The sequence below is a fragment of the Chiloscyllium plagiosum genome, chromosome 14, assembly GCF_004010195.1.
Source record: "Chiloscyllium plagiosum isolate BGI_BamShark_2017 chromosome 14, ASM401019v2, whole genome shotgun sequence".
NCBI classification, from domain to species: domain Eukaryota; kingdom Metazoa; phylum Chordata; class Chondrichthyes; order Orectolobiformes; family Hemiscylliidae; genus Chiloscyllium; species Chiloscyllium plagiosum.
In genome coordinates, this window is record NC_057723.1 from 82,019,637 (window position 1) to 82,032,912 (window position 13,276).

A 13,276-nucleotide genomic window follows, 5' to 3' on the forward strand; every position below is an offset into this window, starting at 1 on the left:
GTGGACTTGTTGGGCCGAAGGGCCTGTTTCCACACTGTAATGTAATCTAATCTAATCTAATAAACCATAGGCATGCATCCTCAAGTCTAATGCTCATAAATGTGACCATTAGAACATTGACTGCAGAATATAAAGACCGTATCTTTTTATTACTCTGTGTTTTTGATTGTGAACTGAAATGGGAAAAGTTTGGTTGAAAAACCAAGTATTGTTGAAAGATTGCTATGCTTTTTAAAAGCAAGCTACCTAACTTTCATTGATTATAGTTGCTTGTTCAAACAGTAGTGGAAGTCAAGTTTGCAGATGAACTGGAACCAAACAGTTTGGACAAATGGAGCTTTTGTTTTGCAACAAGGAGCTGATTGTTCTGTGCAATAGGGACCAGGCATTGATGATAAACATTTTTGCCTGATAAGAACTATGTGATTGCTGCCAGGTAGCTGAACAGCTTGAGGCTGTGAATGTTTGGGTCAAGCAATTGGACCGTTGTAAAGTCAGGGATTGTCTCTTTTCTCTGCAGCAAAAAAAAACACGTTAAGTCTGAAGATAACCAGCTCATTTGCCTTTTCCAGTTGCAGCCAGACTTTTAATTGATAAGTCAAAGACCATTATAAGCGGGAACCACACTCCTTATGCTTCCTGCAAAAAAGTGAAAGTACCTAGAGAAGGAAGATCAAGAGTACGATCTGCTCAACACAAAGATCATCTCTGGAAACGTTGTTTCCCAGGGCCACTGAACTGCCTTCCATCCTTTCCCTCCGTTCAACAGTCTTTGATGAGTATTCTGCTAAAATCGCTTGCCGTGAGACTTCAGCAGTCTGTTCCCGACACCGCCAAAGATACTTCAAGGCCACCCTCGTTGCTCACTCCTCTTGTGTTGGGCCATGATGCCATCACTGCCATTGCTGAAGTTACTGCCTCGCTGATGCCCTCCTGCTGGCCAGGCAGGACCCACTCACATGCCAAGACACTGCCAATGCGGGGTTGAGAGACTGCCACAGACTGGGCACGGCTGAGAGGACGCCTCATTCGGTCTGCGCTCACACTGGGAGTGGAGGAAAGAAGAAAGGAAACACCAAGAGAGAGAAAACAAGAGACAAAAAAGAGAAAGAAATGAGAAAGAAACAGGTGGAGTGGATGAGCTGCGGCTGAAGCGGCATATTCTACTCCATCTTAGATTATCCATTTCCTTTTGCAATAAAAGGTAACATTCCATTAGCTTTACCAATGACTTGCCTAAAACTGCATACTAACCTCATTAGAACACACAGATCCCTTTGCATTTCACTACATTACAATCTGTCATAAATTATATTTTAAAAAGCCTTTGTTTGTAAAATGGTCAGTTCCACATTTCTCACTTCATACTCCATTTGCCAGAACCTTTTCCACTCACTTAGTTTATACATACGTATATCTTTGTAACCTCCTTATATCTTCTTCACAACTTACTTTCCTACCTATCTTTGTGTCATCAGCAAATTTAGCAACCACATCTTTCATCATTTCATCCATGTCATTTATATAACTTGGAACAAGCGAAGGCTCTGGCACAGGTCCCTGTGACACATCATTCATTAGATGTTGCCAAACAGAAAATGACTCATTTCTGCCTACTCTCTGTTTCCAGTTAGCTAGGCAATATGATGGAACAATACTCATCCCAGCAGGACAAATGAAGCTGAGAGCCCAAGGGAAAGGAAAGGGCAGAGATCCAGAGAGCAGTTGCTAATCAAAATCCATTCATCTCAGCTGAAATGAGTCGAAAATTTGGACCAGTATCCCTAGGCATAGCAGAAGAAATTTACAATGTTTCACATGCCACTAAGTCATTGACTGCTGGACAGATCCGAGAAGATGACGAGTGTTCTTTGCCTTCCAGATGAACAACATCTCAAAGCAGGTGAAAGTGTGAGCCCAACTCAGCCTCTACTGAGCAGAGTTGCAGCCACCCTCCAGTACAGTCGAAAAGACTAGATAGAGCAAACTGCATCCCTACTGCCACAATTGAAAGAAGAATAAAAAGACAAAGGACTCATTCTTTTAGGAGTTGGATGCTCAAGATAAACAAATGAAAGCAAAAGAAGCAGACATGACAGAAAAGCAGAAGAAAAACTATGATAAAAAACAATGGAACAAGAGAAGAAAACGATGTCCGAAGTCACATTAGAGAGTGCATTTGCTGACAGTGAAATGCCTTAACTTGAACTCTCGCAAGATAAGAGCTGTAGCAGAGATGTGGGGACCAACAAATATGAAAGTAGGCCAATAATTTGTTGGATTCCTGAACTATCGAGAAAAATTCTTACCTAATTTGTGTTACAGATCAGACCAGACGCCCTCAAAACATTTCAAGAAAGTAACACAGACCCTAACTTTGATAGTTGTTTTAAGCAGGTATAATATGGATATTCCTGAAAGGGTGGAGTTGGTCAAGTCACTTAGTTTTAAACAAAACAGAATTTCTTTACAAGATTACCGAATAAAACACAACCAAAAGAGAACAGAATACTGAATAACTTAACTCATCCAAAATCCCAACAGATCATCGCAATTTAATGATGCTGTTCCTCATACTTTAATAATTTTGATGTTAAGTTTGACCCTTGATCTAAGTGTATCTCTGTGGGCACTTGGTATCTAGTGAAAAATTTGAGTAACTCCTCTATAATCCTTTTAGCTATGACATTGCACAATGAGACGATCTCTGGAAATCTAATGGACACATCCATTATTGCTAGCAAGTACTGATTCCTACTTTTTGGTTTGGGCAGGAGTCCTACATAATCAATTAAAATTCTTTAGAAGGTTCCTCAAATGCAGGAATAGGTATTGAAGGTGCAGATTTTATTACTACCTGTGGTTTTTCAATTACCTAACGTGTATGACATGTCTGGCAAAATTCAGTTGCATTCTTGTGCAGTCCAGGCCAGTAAAAATGTTTTTGTATTTTAGCTTGAGTTTTTCTCACTCCAAAATGACCCCCTAGATGTAGCTTATGTGCCACTTGTAACACCTCCTTTCTATAACCCACTGGCAATGCGACTTGATGAACTTCTGCCTGACTATGTAATGGTCTCCATTTCCTCATTAAGATGTCATTTTTAAGATAAAAACATTCAAAGATTCATTTGCATTCTTTTTCTTTGTATGCCTTTTGATGCAATTGCTTTAAATTTTCATCTTTCTGCTGTAACTCAGTTAATTTATCTGAGCTAAACACATCTACTGTGTCATCTGTCTGCTCTGGGTTTGTGTTAACCAATTGATCAAATGGGGTCTCTGCTAGTTCCACTGCACCTTTCTTACCTGTACTCCTTGATCTTTCCTGTTTCAACCGGTGACTTTGTGACCTTGTTACCACACAGTCAGGAAAAATCCCAGGATGAGTGTCCTGCAATAGTTCAGTTGCCTGAGTTTCCACTGGCTTTTCAACCACTCCTATTGGTGAATCAGCTATATCATTAGCAAGGACAAATTGTATTCCTGGAACTGAGAGTTTGTCCAGTACTCCTACCACGACTTCTCCACTCTTCACTGGACACTCTAACCTCTAACTACATAATTGAGTGTTTCTTGTCTCACCTTAAATTCCTGTTACTAATAACTTTTCTGGCAATAGTCCTTCAGAGGTACATATCCCCCCTCTTTCAACACCACAGGTTGAGAGGATCCTTTGTCTCTTAATATTGTAACCTCTCATTCTCTCTTTGTCTGCATGGGTTTCCTCTGGGTGCTCTGGTTTCCTCCCACAATCCAAAAGATATGCAGGTCAGGTGAATTGGCCATGTAAAATTGCCCGTACTGTTAGGTACATTAATCGGGGTAAATGTAGAGGAATGGGTCTGGGTGGGTTACTCTTCGGACAGTCGGTGTGGACTTGTTCAGCCGAAGGGCCTGTTTCCATACTGTAGGGAATCTAATCTTAGCCTTATGATTTTCACTGAGAATAACCTTTCCACGTGAGGATTTCTCTTTTCCCCAATTTCTATCCATCACAGATAGAAATTGATTGTGGAAGTCAAACTTTGATTTATGGACCAACACATAATCATCAGCCATTTCAGCTGCTAATCTTGCCGATTTAACTCTCTGCTCCTCCACATGAATTCTCACTACTTCAGAAAGTGAATTTTTGTACTCCTTTAAAATAATTGTCTCTCTAAGAGTGTCATAGCTTTGCTCTATTTTTAATGCCCTTATCCACCTATCAAAATTACTTTGTTTGATCATTTCAAACTCAATGTAGGTTTGTTGCTGGAAAAGCGCAGCAGGTCAGGCAGCATCCAAGGAGCAGGAGAATCGATGTTTCGGGCATGAGTCCTTTTTCAAGGGCTCATGCCCGAAATGTCAATTCTCCTGCTCCTTGGATGCTGCCTGACCTGCTGCACTTTTCCAGCAACACATTTTCAGCTCTGATCTCCAGCATCTGCAGTCCTCACTTTCTCCTCAATGTAGGTTTGACCAGGGTCACTTCTCAGATTCATGTAGGTTTCTGGCACAAGCTCATTTGCACTTAAGATGGCTTTCTTCACCTCCTGAAACGCCCCAAATAGCTCCTCTGATAGTGATGTGAATACCTCACTTACTCTACCGACAAGTTTTGTTTGGATCAACAAAACCCACATTGTCACTGGCCACCGCATTTGTTTAGCCACCTTTTCAAATGAGGTGAAAAAGGCTTCCACATCCTTCTCATTAAATTTAGGCAATGCTTGAATATACTTAAACAGTATCCCATCAGGCCTTTGGCCACGATGGGGTTGCTCGTCCTCACTCTTTTCCTCACTAAGCTTACCTCAGCCTCAACCGGGGATGGCATGGGGTGGCTCAGTGGTTAGCACTGCTGCCCCACTGCGCCAAAGACCTGGATTTGAATCCAGCCTTGGGCGACTGTCTGTGTGAAGTTTGCACATTTTCCCTGTGTCCTCTTGGGTTTCCTCCAGGTGCTCGGGTTTCCTCCCAAAGTCGAAGGATGTGCAGGCCAGGTGAATTGGCCATGCTAAATTAGGTGCATTAGTCAGGAGTAAATATAGGGTACGGGACTGGGTTATTCTTCAGAGGATCAGTGTGGACTTGTTGGGCTGAAGGGCCAGTTTCAATGCTGTAGGGAATCTAACTTTCATCTCCATCCTTGTAAGTTGACTTTCTTGTGTAAGTGCCAATTTCTGAAGTTCAAACTCCCTCTCTTTCTACCTTTCCTCTCTCTCTCCTTCTTTTTGTTCTGCTAACGCGATTTGTTCTTTTTCTCTTTTCTCTGCTTTTAATCGTAATTCTTTGTCTTTTGCCTCTAACATAAGCTGCTTTATTTTCAATTGACTTTTAGCCATCTCTAAAGATTCTGATGGCATTTCTAATAAATTTAGCTGCTCAGCTATTGCTGTAATTACATCTCCTTTTGTCATGGAGGGAGACGGCTCCAACCCCAGTTTATCTACTAATTCCAGCAGCTTGGCCTTACTTGCCTTTTGCAAAGCTCCCAAGGCCACTTCTTCCACCTCCAGAAAACTCTTGATGACTGAAAGAGCCATTGCTATCCCCAAGCACAGTTTAAGCCAACCAAATTCAACACTCAGAACAAAAGGACATTAACACCTACCACTCACTGCCTTCAAGTCAACAATCCTGATACGGATTTCAAACTATATAACAGATCCGGCAAAGAGCCCCCAGTCTGTTATGAACCAGGCCAGACCACCTCAAAACATTTCAAGAAAGTAGCCCAGACCCTAACTTTGCTAGTTATTTTAAGCAGGTGTAATGTGGAAATTCCAGGAGGGATTGAGTTAATCAAGCCATTTAGTTTTAAACAAAATAGAATTTATTTACAGGATTACCAAATGAAACAAACAAAAGAGAATAGAATACTGAATAATTTAACCGATCCAAAATCCCAACAGATCATCCCAACTTAATGATGCTGTTCCCAATATTTGCAGCAATCCCCGTGACCACCCCTTGGCACAAAAAGTAAAATCAAACACAGGGTCTTAAAGGAGAGGTGTCAGAGAGAGAGGAGGATCAGCATGGACCTACTTCTTTGGGTACAGCAGCTTTTCAACTGCCCTGACTGCTTTCAGTGAATAGCCAAACCAAACCAGAGAGAAGCTGAGCTGGCAGACCTGGCTACTCCTTTTTCATTGTACAAGTTTGTTTTTTAAACTTAACAGCCTTCTGCTTGAGGCAGTATCTGTTAACTATAGTCAAATTGGCCCTGAAACCCTTCAAACATATACTTGTTGGAGTCTGTATCTTTTACAATCTCTCTGAGAAAGGACAACATAATCCTGTTAATGGAGCACCATCATTACATTTGTCATTAGTGTATGAATATCTATGTAAATTTACCTCTCAGGATGTGCAGTGGTTTTAGGGTACACAACAAGTAACTTGAATAAAATAAATCTAGCAACAAGAAACCATTGTGTTCTGGAAGACACCAATACAACAGAAACATTGAAACTGAAAGACAATGGTCTTGCTCTGATCAAGAATCCACTGTGGGAAAAATCATCATCTGAGGAATGAGCACAGAACTCCTAAACTGACAGAAACTCACATGTACACCATTACAAGACCTTTGGACCATTGCTGTAGAGATAATGTATGAAATGCATGTGGTAAAAATGAGGCAGATGTAGAGTCATAGAGTCATAGAGATGTACAGCATGGAAACAGACCCTTCGGTCCAACCCATCCATGCCGATCAGATATCACAATCCACTCTAGTCCCACCTGCCAGCACCTGGCCCATATCCCTCCAAACCCTTCCTACTCATGTATCCATCCAGATGCCTTTTAAGTGTTGTAATTATACTAGCCTTCACCACTTCCACTAGCAGCTCATTCCGTACACATACCACCCTCTGAGTGAAAAAGTTGCCCCTTAGGTCTCTTTTATACCTTTTGCCTCTTTCCTAAACCTATGCCCTCTAGTTCTGGACTCCCCCACCCCAGAGAAAAAAACCTTGTCTGTTTATCCTATCCATGCCCCTCATGATTTTTTAAACCTCTATAATGTCAACCCTCAACCTCTGACGCTCCAGGGAAAGCAGCCCCAGCCTGTTCAGCCTCTCCCTATAGTTCAAATCCTCAACCTGGCAATATCCTTGTAAATCTTTTCTGAACCCTTTCAAGTTTCACAACATCTTTCTGATAGGAAGGAAACCAGAATTGCACGCAATATTCTAACAGTGGCTAATCAATGTCCTGTACAGCCGCAACATGATCTCCCAACCCCTGCACTCAATACTCTGACCAATAAGGGAAAGCATACCAAACACCTTCTTCACTATCCTATCTATCTGCGACTCCACTTTCAAGGAGCTATGAACCTGCACTCCAAGGTCTCTTTGTTCAGCAACACTCCCTACGACCTTACCATTAAGTGTATAAGTCTTGTTCAGATTTGCTTACCCAAAATGCAGCACTTTGAATTTATCTGAATTAAACACCATCTGCCACTTCTCATCCCACTGGCCCATCTGATCAAGATCCCGTTATTTTGGTGTCATCTGCAAACTTACTAACTGTACCTCTTACGCTCGCATCCAAGCACCGATCCTTGTGGCACTCCACTGGTCACAGGCCTCCAGTCTGGGAAACAACCCTCCACCACCACCCTTTGTCTTCTACCTTTGAGCCAGTTCTATATCCAAATGACCCTGTATTCCATGAGGTCTAATCTTGCTAACCAGTCACCCATGGTGAATCTTGTCAAATGCCTAACTGCTTACTTGAAATGGTTTTATTCATGACTTTTTTTGTTGCTGACCATATCTAACAGAACAGATTTGAGGAGAAACATCGTCACCCAGAGAGTGTTGGATATATGAAATGCTCTGCCTCAGAAGACAGTGGAGGCCAAGTCTCTGGATACTTTCAAGAAATAGATGGATAGGGTTTTTAAAGATAGTGTAATCAAGGGGTATGGGGATAAGGCAGGAGCGGGATACTGATTGTGGATGATCAGCCATGATCAAGATGAATGGTGGTGCTGGCTCAAAGGGCTGAATGGCCTACTCCTGCACCTATTGTTTATTGTCTATTGAAAGAGTTCATGGAACTGCATTGCTGTGTTGGTTTCAATTTAAGTTAAAATGTGTAGAAGATTGGCAAAGTGTGCAATAAGTAAAAGTCATTCAGTTTGTTCATTTCACGGACCTTAACTAATCTGTTTTATCATGAACTCTGTTGAATTTGGCTTCTGAAGAAACTTTTGAAATGTTTCTCACTGCATTATAATGATGAACTGTGCACATTTCTGGAATATCTGTCATATCTGACATTGCACCTGATAGATTAATTAGCTTTTTGTGGTGATAAATTTCCACAGTGCCTTCAGAACCATCATATTCTGCAGACCATTAATCGACTTTAAGTGTACTTCTAAGACCTATCATCTCAAATAACCTAGTGAAATTAATTAGTTGAGATTATTGACTGCATTCTTCAGATAAGTGGTCATGACCTTGAGCGTTTTTCCAATACTGTACAAATTAAATATTTGTGCTGATGATGTAACACATTTAACAATTCTTTGCAATGCATATTGCTGAAACAAGGTTAGAGCTGGTCTTCCTATTATGTTATTTTCCAATTGATAGGGTCTTTTCTACTTTGTCAACATTTCATTACATGTACAATATTCTATTTCTAAAGAGCTCTTCACTTCATTTAGCTAAAAACATATAGATCACGTCAAAATATGCAAACAGTGTCAACATGATGGTACTTTCTTATCATTGTTCTTTCATGCTCAGCAAAAAATAAATTTGTGGATTAAGTTTCTATAACATCACCCCCATAATTAAAACTAATCTCAAATATACAGATTTTTGTCAAAACATTTCTCTCAATTACTTTTACTAATTTTATAAGTTTTATTTACTTTTGTTCTGTAAATGCAAAATAAAGTTTGAAGTTTGTGATCCAGGAACCATTCAATTTTGTTCTTTTTTGTAGGGAACTTATATGGGAGCGAGTGGCAAAGATGGATATTATGGTCCTCGTCCAGTTATGTGCCCCACTGAGGTATCATGATCCTACTTTGATGTTTATACTATATACCTAGATTATGCATGAATAAGAACATGCAACAAAACTACTCTGCTTTCATTTTAATATAACCTTGATTTATAAATCTTTATATTTTAGTGCCCTCCAGGATCTCGAGGTCCACCTGGCACAATTGGACGACCTGTAAGTATGTGTTAACATTTACTATCTGTTTCGCTTTTCCCTTTTGCATGTTTTCTCAATGAAGTAAAAGATCACAATAATTTAAAACATATGTTTTAGTGGATAAAATGGATAGAATTAAGGATAATGTCAAACTTCTAATAAGCCATTGTCCAAATATTCCCCAAAAATTGCACATATAACAAGTGGGAAATGAATTGCAAAATAGAGCATAAATTTAGTTAACTATTTAAAATGGCTAATTACTGTGTCCAAATTGCCAACAACAGGGAAGGGGGAGAGAAAACCAAAACTTAATGTCTCAGTATTCAGTTGTATTTGAAGATCTTGTATAGGTTTGGAATTGGTACTTAAAATGAAAATAAATACAGAAACTTTGAAATTAGATACATTTCAGGATGAATATATTTTCCCTTCTAATAGTTGCATTAGAATGGACTTGTTACCACTATGAAGTGCCCTTTATAAATAAGACCTGTGTCACTTATTTAATGCTTGGTCGATGCAAAAAGTGAACTATTACCATAAATACCAAATCAGCGGAATACAGATATTTAATATAAATTCCAGACTGTAAGCAACAAACGTCTGCAATGAGACCAAATTTGTGTTGTCTCTGTTCACAATGTTACTAAGTCTCACAGGTTACTGCTTATGTGTTTTTCTTTCTGGAAAGAATGAATACATTCTTTGTGATTTATTAAAGATGGTTGTCATAATGTATGATTTATGATCACGAATAACATATGTAATAAAACTAATATATTGTAGATATTGATAAACTATAAAGTTATTGAAAGTATTTAAAACAGAGAAACTGACATTCAACTCAAGATATCTGTGCTGACGTCAATACTCTAAAAAATACCTTGTCTAATTTCTCTTCTCCCAACCTAATAAAATGTCCTTTTATTCTTTTCTCTCTCATTTAATTTACCTTGTTGGCATTTATATTATTCACCTGTAACATAGTTAAAAATCACACAACACCAGGTTATAGTCCAACAGGTTTAATTGGAAGCACACTAGCTTTCGGAGCGACGCTCCTTCATCAGGTAATTGTGGAGGGCTCGATCGTAACAGAGAATTTATAGCAAAAATTTGCAGTGTGATGTAACTGAAATTATACATTGAAGAATTGATTGTCTGTTAAGCCTTTCATCTGTTAGAATACAGTGATAGTTTCACTTCTTTCATGTGTAAATCACAAAACACTTTTTTTTAAGTTGCATTCTTGGGTTAGCAATCACCTGATGAAGGAGCGTCGCTCCGAAAGCTAGTGTACTTCCAATTAAACCTGTTGGACTATAACCTGGTGTTGTGTGATTTTTAACTTTGTACACCCCAGTCCAACACCGGCATCTCCGAATCATGACCTGTAACATAGGTGACTTGTCGCAGCAAATTTCATATTCTAAGCACACTTAACTTTTGAGAAAATTCCTTAAAAAAATCTTTTGTTTTCGCTGAGAAATGTTTAACAATCAGAAACTTTGCAAATATTATCAGCCGTGTGAAGAAGAAAATATATCCATACCTTCGATCTGCAGCAACCAATTTATTCTTTACTGCACATGATCATTACAATTATGTAACAAATTTTCTTATCTCTTACATGCTTTGCAAAAATCCTTTTAATTTAAAAGGAGTTGTGATATGCAGTTATAGTTCCACTGCTTGAAAAATATGAACAGCGTATGATTTTTGGAAATGAAACATTCAGGTCATGCTATCTAATCAAAATGTTTCTGCTTTTTCTAAAACAAATTCAAGTATATTCCAAGTTGCCATTGCTTATGGGTGTGTCTATACTTATTCAAGGAAATAGTTACAATCATTTAGCTGTGCTATAACATGTATAGCAGATGGCATTTGACAAATATTTTTAATCAGAAAAGCTATTGATCATTTATATTTTTGTAATCGTTGTATGTTTTGCTTGGTCCTAGGGTCCTCAAGGTTACCCTGGTGCAAGGGGTGAGACTGGACCTCCAGGCTCTCGTGTGAGTATTTAACAAAGACGTCCAGTTAGTATACTTGGTATGGTTAAAGTAAGACTTGATGTTGAGGCATTTCGCATTGCTTCAGCCACCAATGGAGCTTGCAATCAAGCTCGCAAGGGTGCAAGCTCCACCCAGTCAATCAAAGGCCAGCAGCAGTGCCACCAAGTAGGCCATGGATGCTGGCGGAAGAACAGTCCCCAAAATCCTAGGATCATGATTAATCGAGAATCAATGTAAATGATGTTGTAGCGGGGATGTCTATTGGGTTGCAGAGAGAGGAGACCGCAGGAAGGGAAACACAAATTAGAAGCAAGGACAGTGATGTGGCTGCTTCAGGGGGCAATGTGCGGTGCCTCGAGCTGGTACTAATTGTCTTTGATCGTCAGACATAATACCTCCATCCTGAGATGACAAGTTGCCTGTACAGATTAGAGTGGTGCTGGAAAAGCACAGCAGGTCAGGCAGCATCTGAGGAGCAGGAAAATCGACGTTTCGGGCAAAAGCCCTTCATCAGGAATAGAGGCAGAGTGCCTGCAGAGTGGAGAGATAAATGAGAGGAGGTGGGGGTGGGGAGCAAGCTTTACCTAGTTGATTTTATCTCTCCACTCTGCAGGCACCACTCTAATCTAGACTCTGGTTTCCAGCATCTGCAGTCCTTGTTTTTACCAAGCTGCCTGAACAGGCAGGTCAACCTGTCAGGTGTGCCTCATGGTGACAGAATCGAGAGTGTGGTGCTGGAAAACCACATCAAGTCAGGCAGCATCCGAAGAGCAGGTGAATCAATGTTTTGGGCATAAGCCATTCCTGAAGAAGGGCTTATGCCCGAAACGTTGATTCTCCTGTTCCCTGGATGCTGCCTGACCTGCTGCGATTCTCCAGCAACACATTTTCAGCATAACAAGCAATCAGGAAAGCTAATAGAATGTTATCATTTATGGTATAGGGAATTGAACTCTAAAGTTATTTTTCAGTTGTACAGGACACTGCTACAGAATTGGTCTCCTTATTTAAAATATACATTGGAAGTAGTTCAGAGGACATTTACCAGAATAATGTCTGAAATAAATGGGTTATTCTGCAAGGAAAGATCAGGTAGGTTAGAGTTATGTCTGTTGGAGTTTAGAGGAAAATGTGGGTGACTTGACTGTTTAAAAAAAAAGATCCTGAGGTGTCATGGCAGGATGGATGTAAAGAGGATGATTCCTCTAATGAGAAAGTCTCAAATTATAAATTCTAAAATTTTAAAATAAGTGGTTGACCAGTTACAGCAGACAAGAAGCAACATTATTCTCATCGAGGGTTTGAGTCTTTGGAGATCGCTTCCTGAAAATACGATAGCAGCAGAGTCTTTGAATGTTTTAAAGTAAAGGTGAAAGGAGATCAAGGGGGTCAGGTGGGAATACGGATTTGAAAATTAAACATGCCATGATCTGATTAAATGGCAGTGCAGGCTCAGCCAGTTAAATAACCCCCTACACCTGCTCCTTGTTCATAATTCCTTCTTGAAAACATTCAACGTTTTGGACTCAATTCCTTTCTGTGGCAGAGAAATCCACAAGCTCACCACTCTCTGGGTAAAGAGTTCTCTCCTCATCTCAGTCATAAATGGCCTATCCAGTATCCTCAGACTGTAATCCCTGTTCTGGACTTTCCAGTCATCGGGAACATCTTTCGTGCATTTACTCTTTTACAATTTAATATGTGTCTTTGAGATCCCTGACCTCTCCAGTGAATGTAGTCCTAACTGATCCTATTTTAATCTTTTATGAGTCTTTGTCTCTATGACTACAATGTAATTTATCATATGCAGTGTCCTGATTAGCATATTACTGAATATGTATGTAGTTAACAACCATTATCACCACAGGAAGTGATACAAGGCAATGTTGGATTGCATGTCATAGAGTCATAGGGATGTACAGCATGGAAACAGACCCTTCGGTCCAACCCATCCATGCCGACCAGATATCCCAAACCAATCTAGTCCACCTTCCAGCACCGGCCCATATACCTCCAAACCCTTCCTATTCATATACCCATCCAAATGCCTCTTAAATGTTGCAATTGTACCA

The 13,276-nt window shown here is 39.8% G+C and overlaps 1 protein-coding gene across 2 annotated transcripts in view; it reads left to right on the forward strand.

Annotated features, from left to right (window-relative positions):
* The window catches only part of LOC122556849 (collagen alpha-1(I) chain-like), a 181,518-nt gene that overhangs the window by 55,044 nt on the left and 113,198 nt on the right, over nt 1-13,276 (forward strand). For both annotated transcript variants that reach the window (XM_043704102.1, XM_043704104.1), the window contains exons 5-7: nt 8,965-9,033; nt 9,157-9,201; nt 11,151-11,204. In XM_043704102.1, coding sequence (XP_043560037.1) covers nt 8,965-9,033; nt 9,157-9,201; nt 11,151-11,204 — 168 coding nt within the window. The remainder of the gene's footprint in view (nt 1-8,964; nt 9,034-9,156; nt 9,202-11,150; nt 11,205-13,276) is intronic.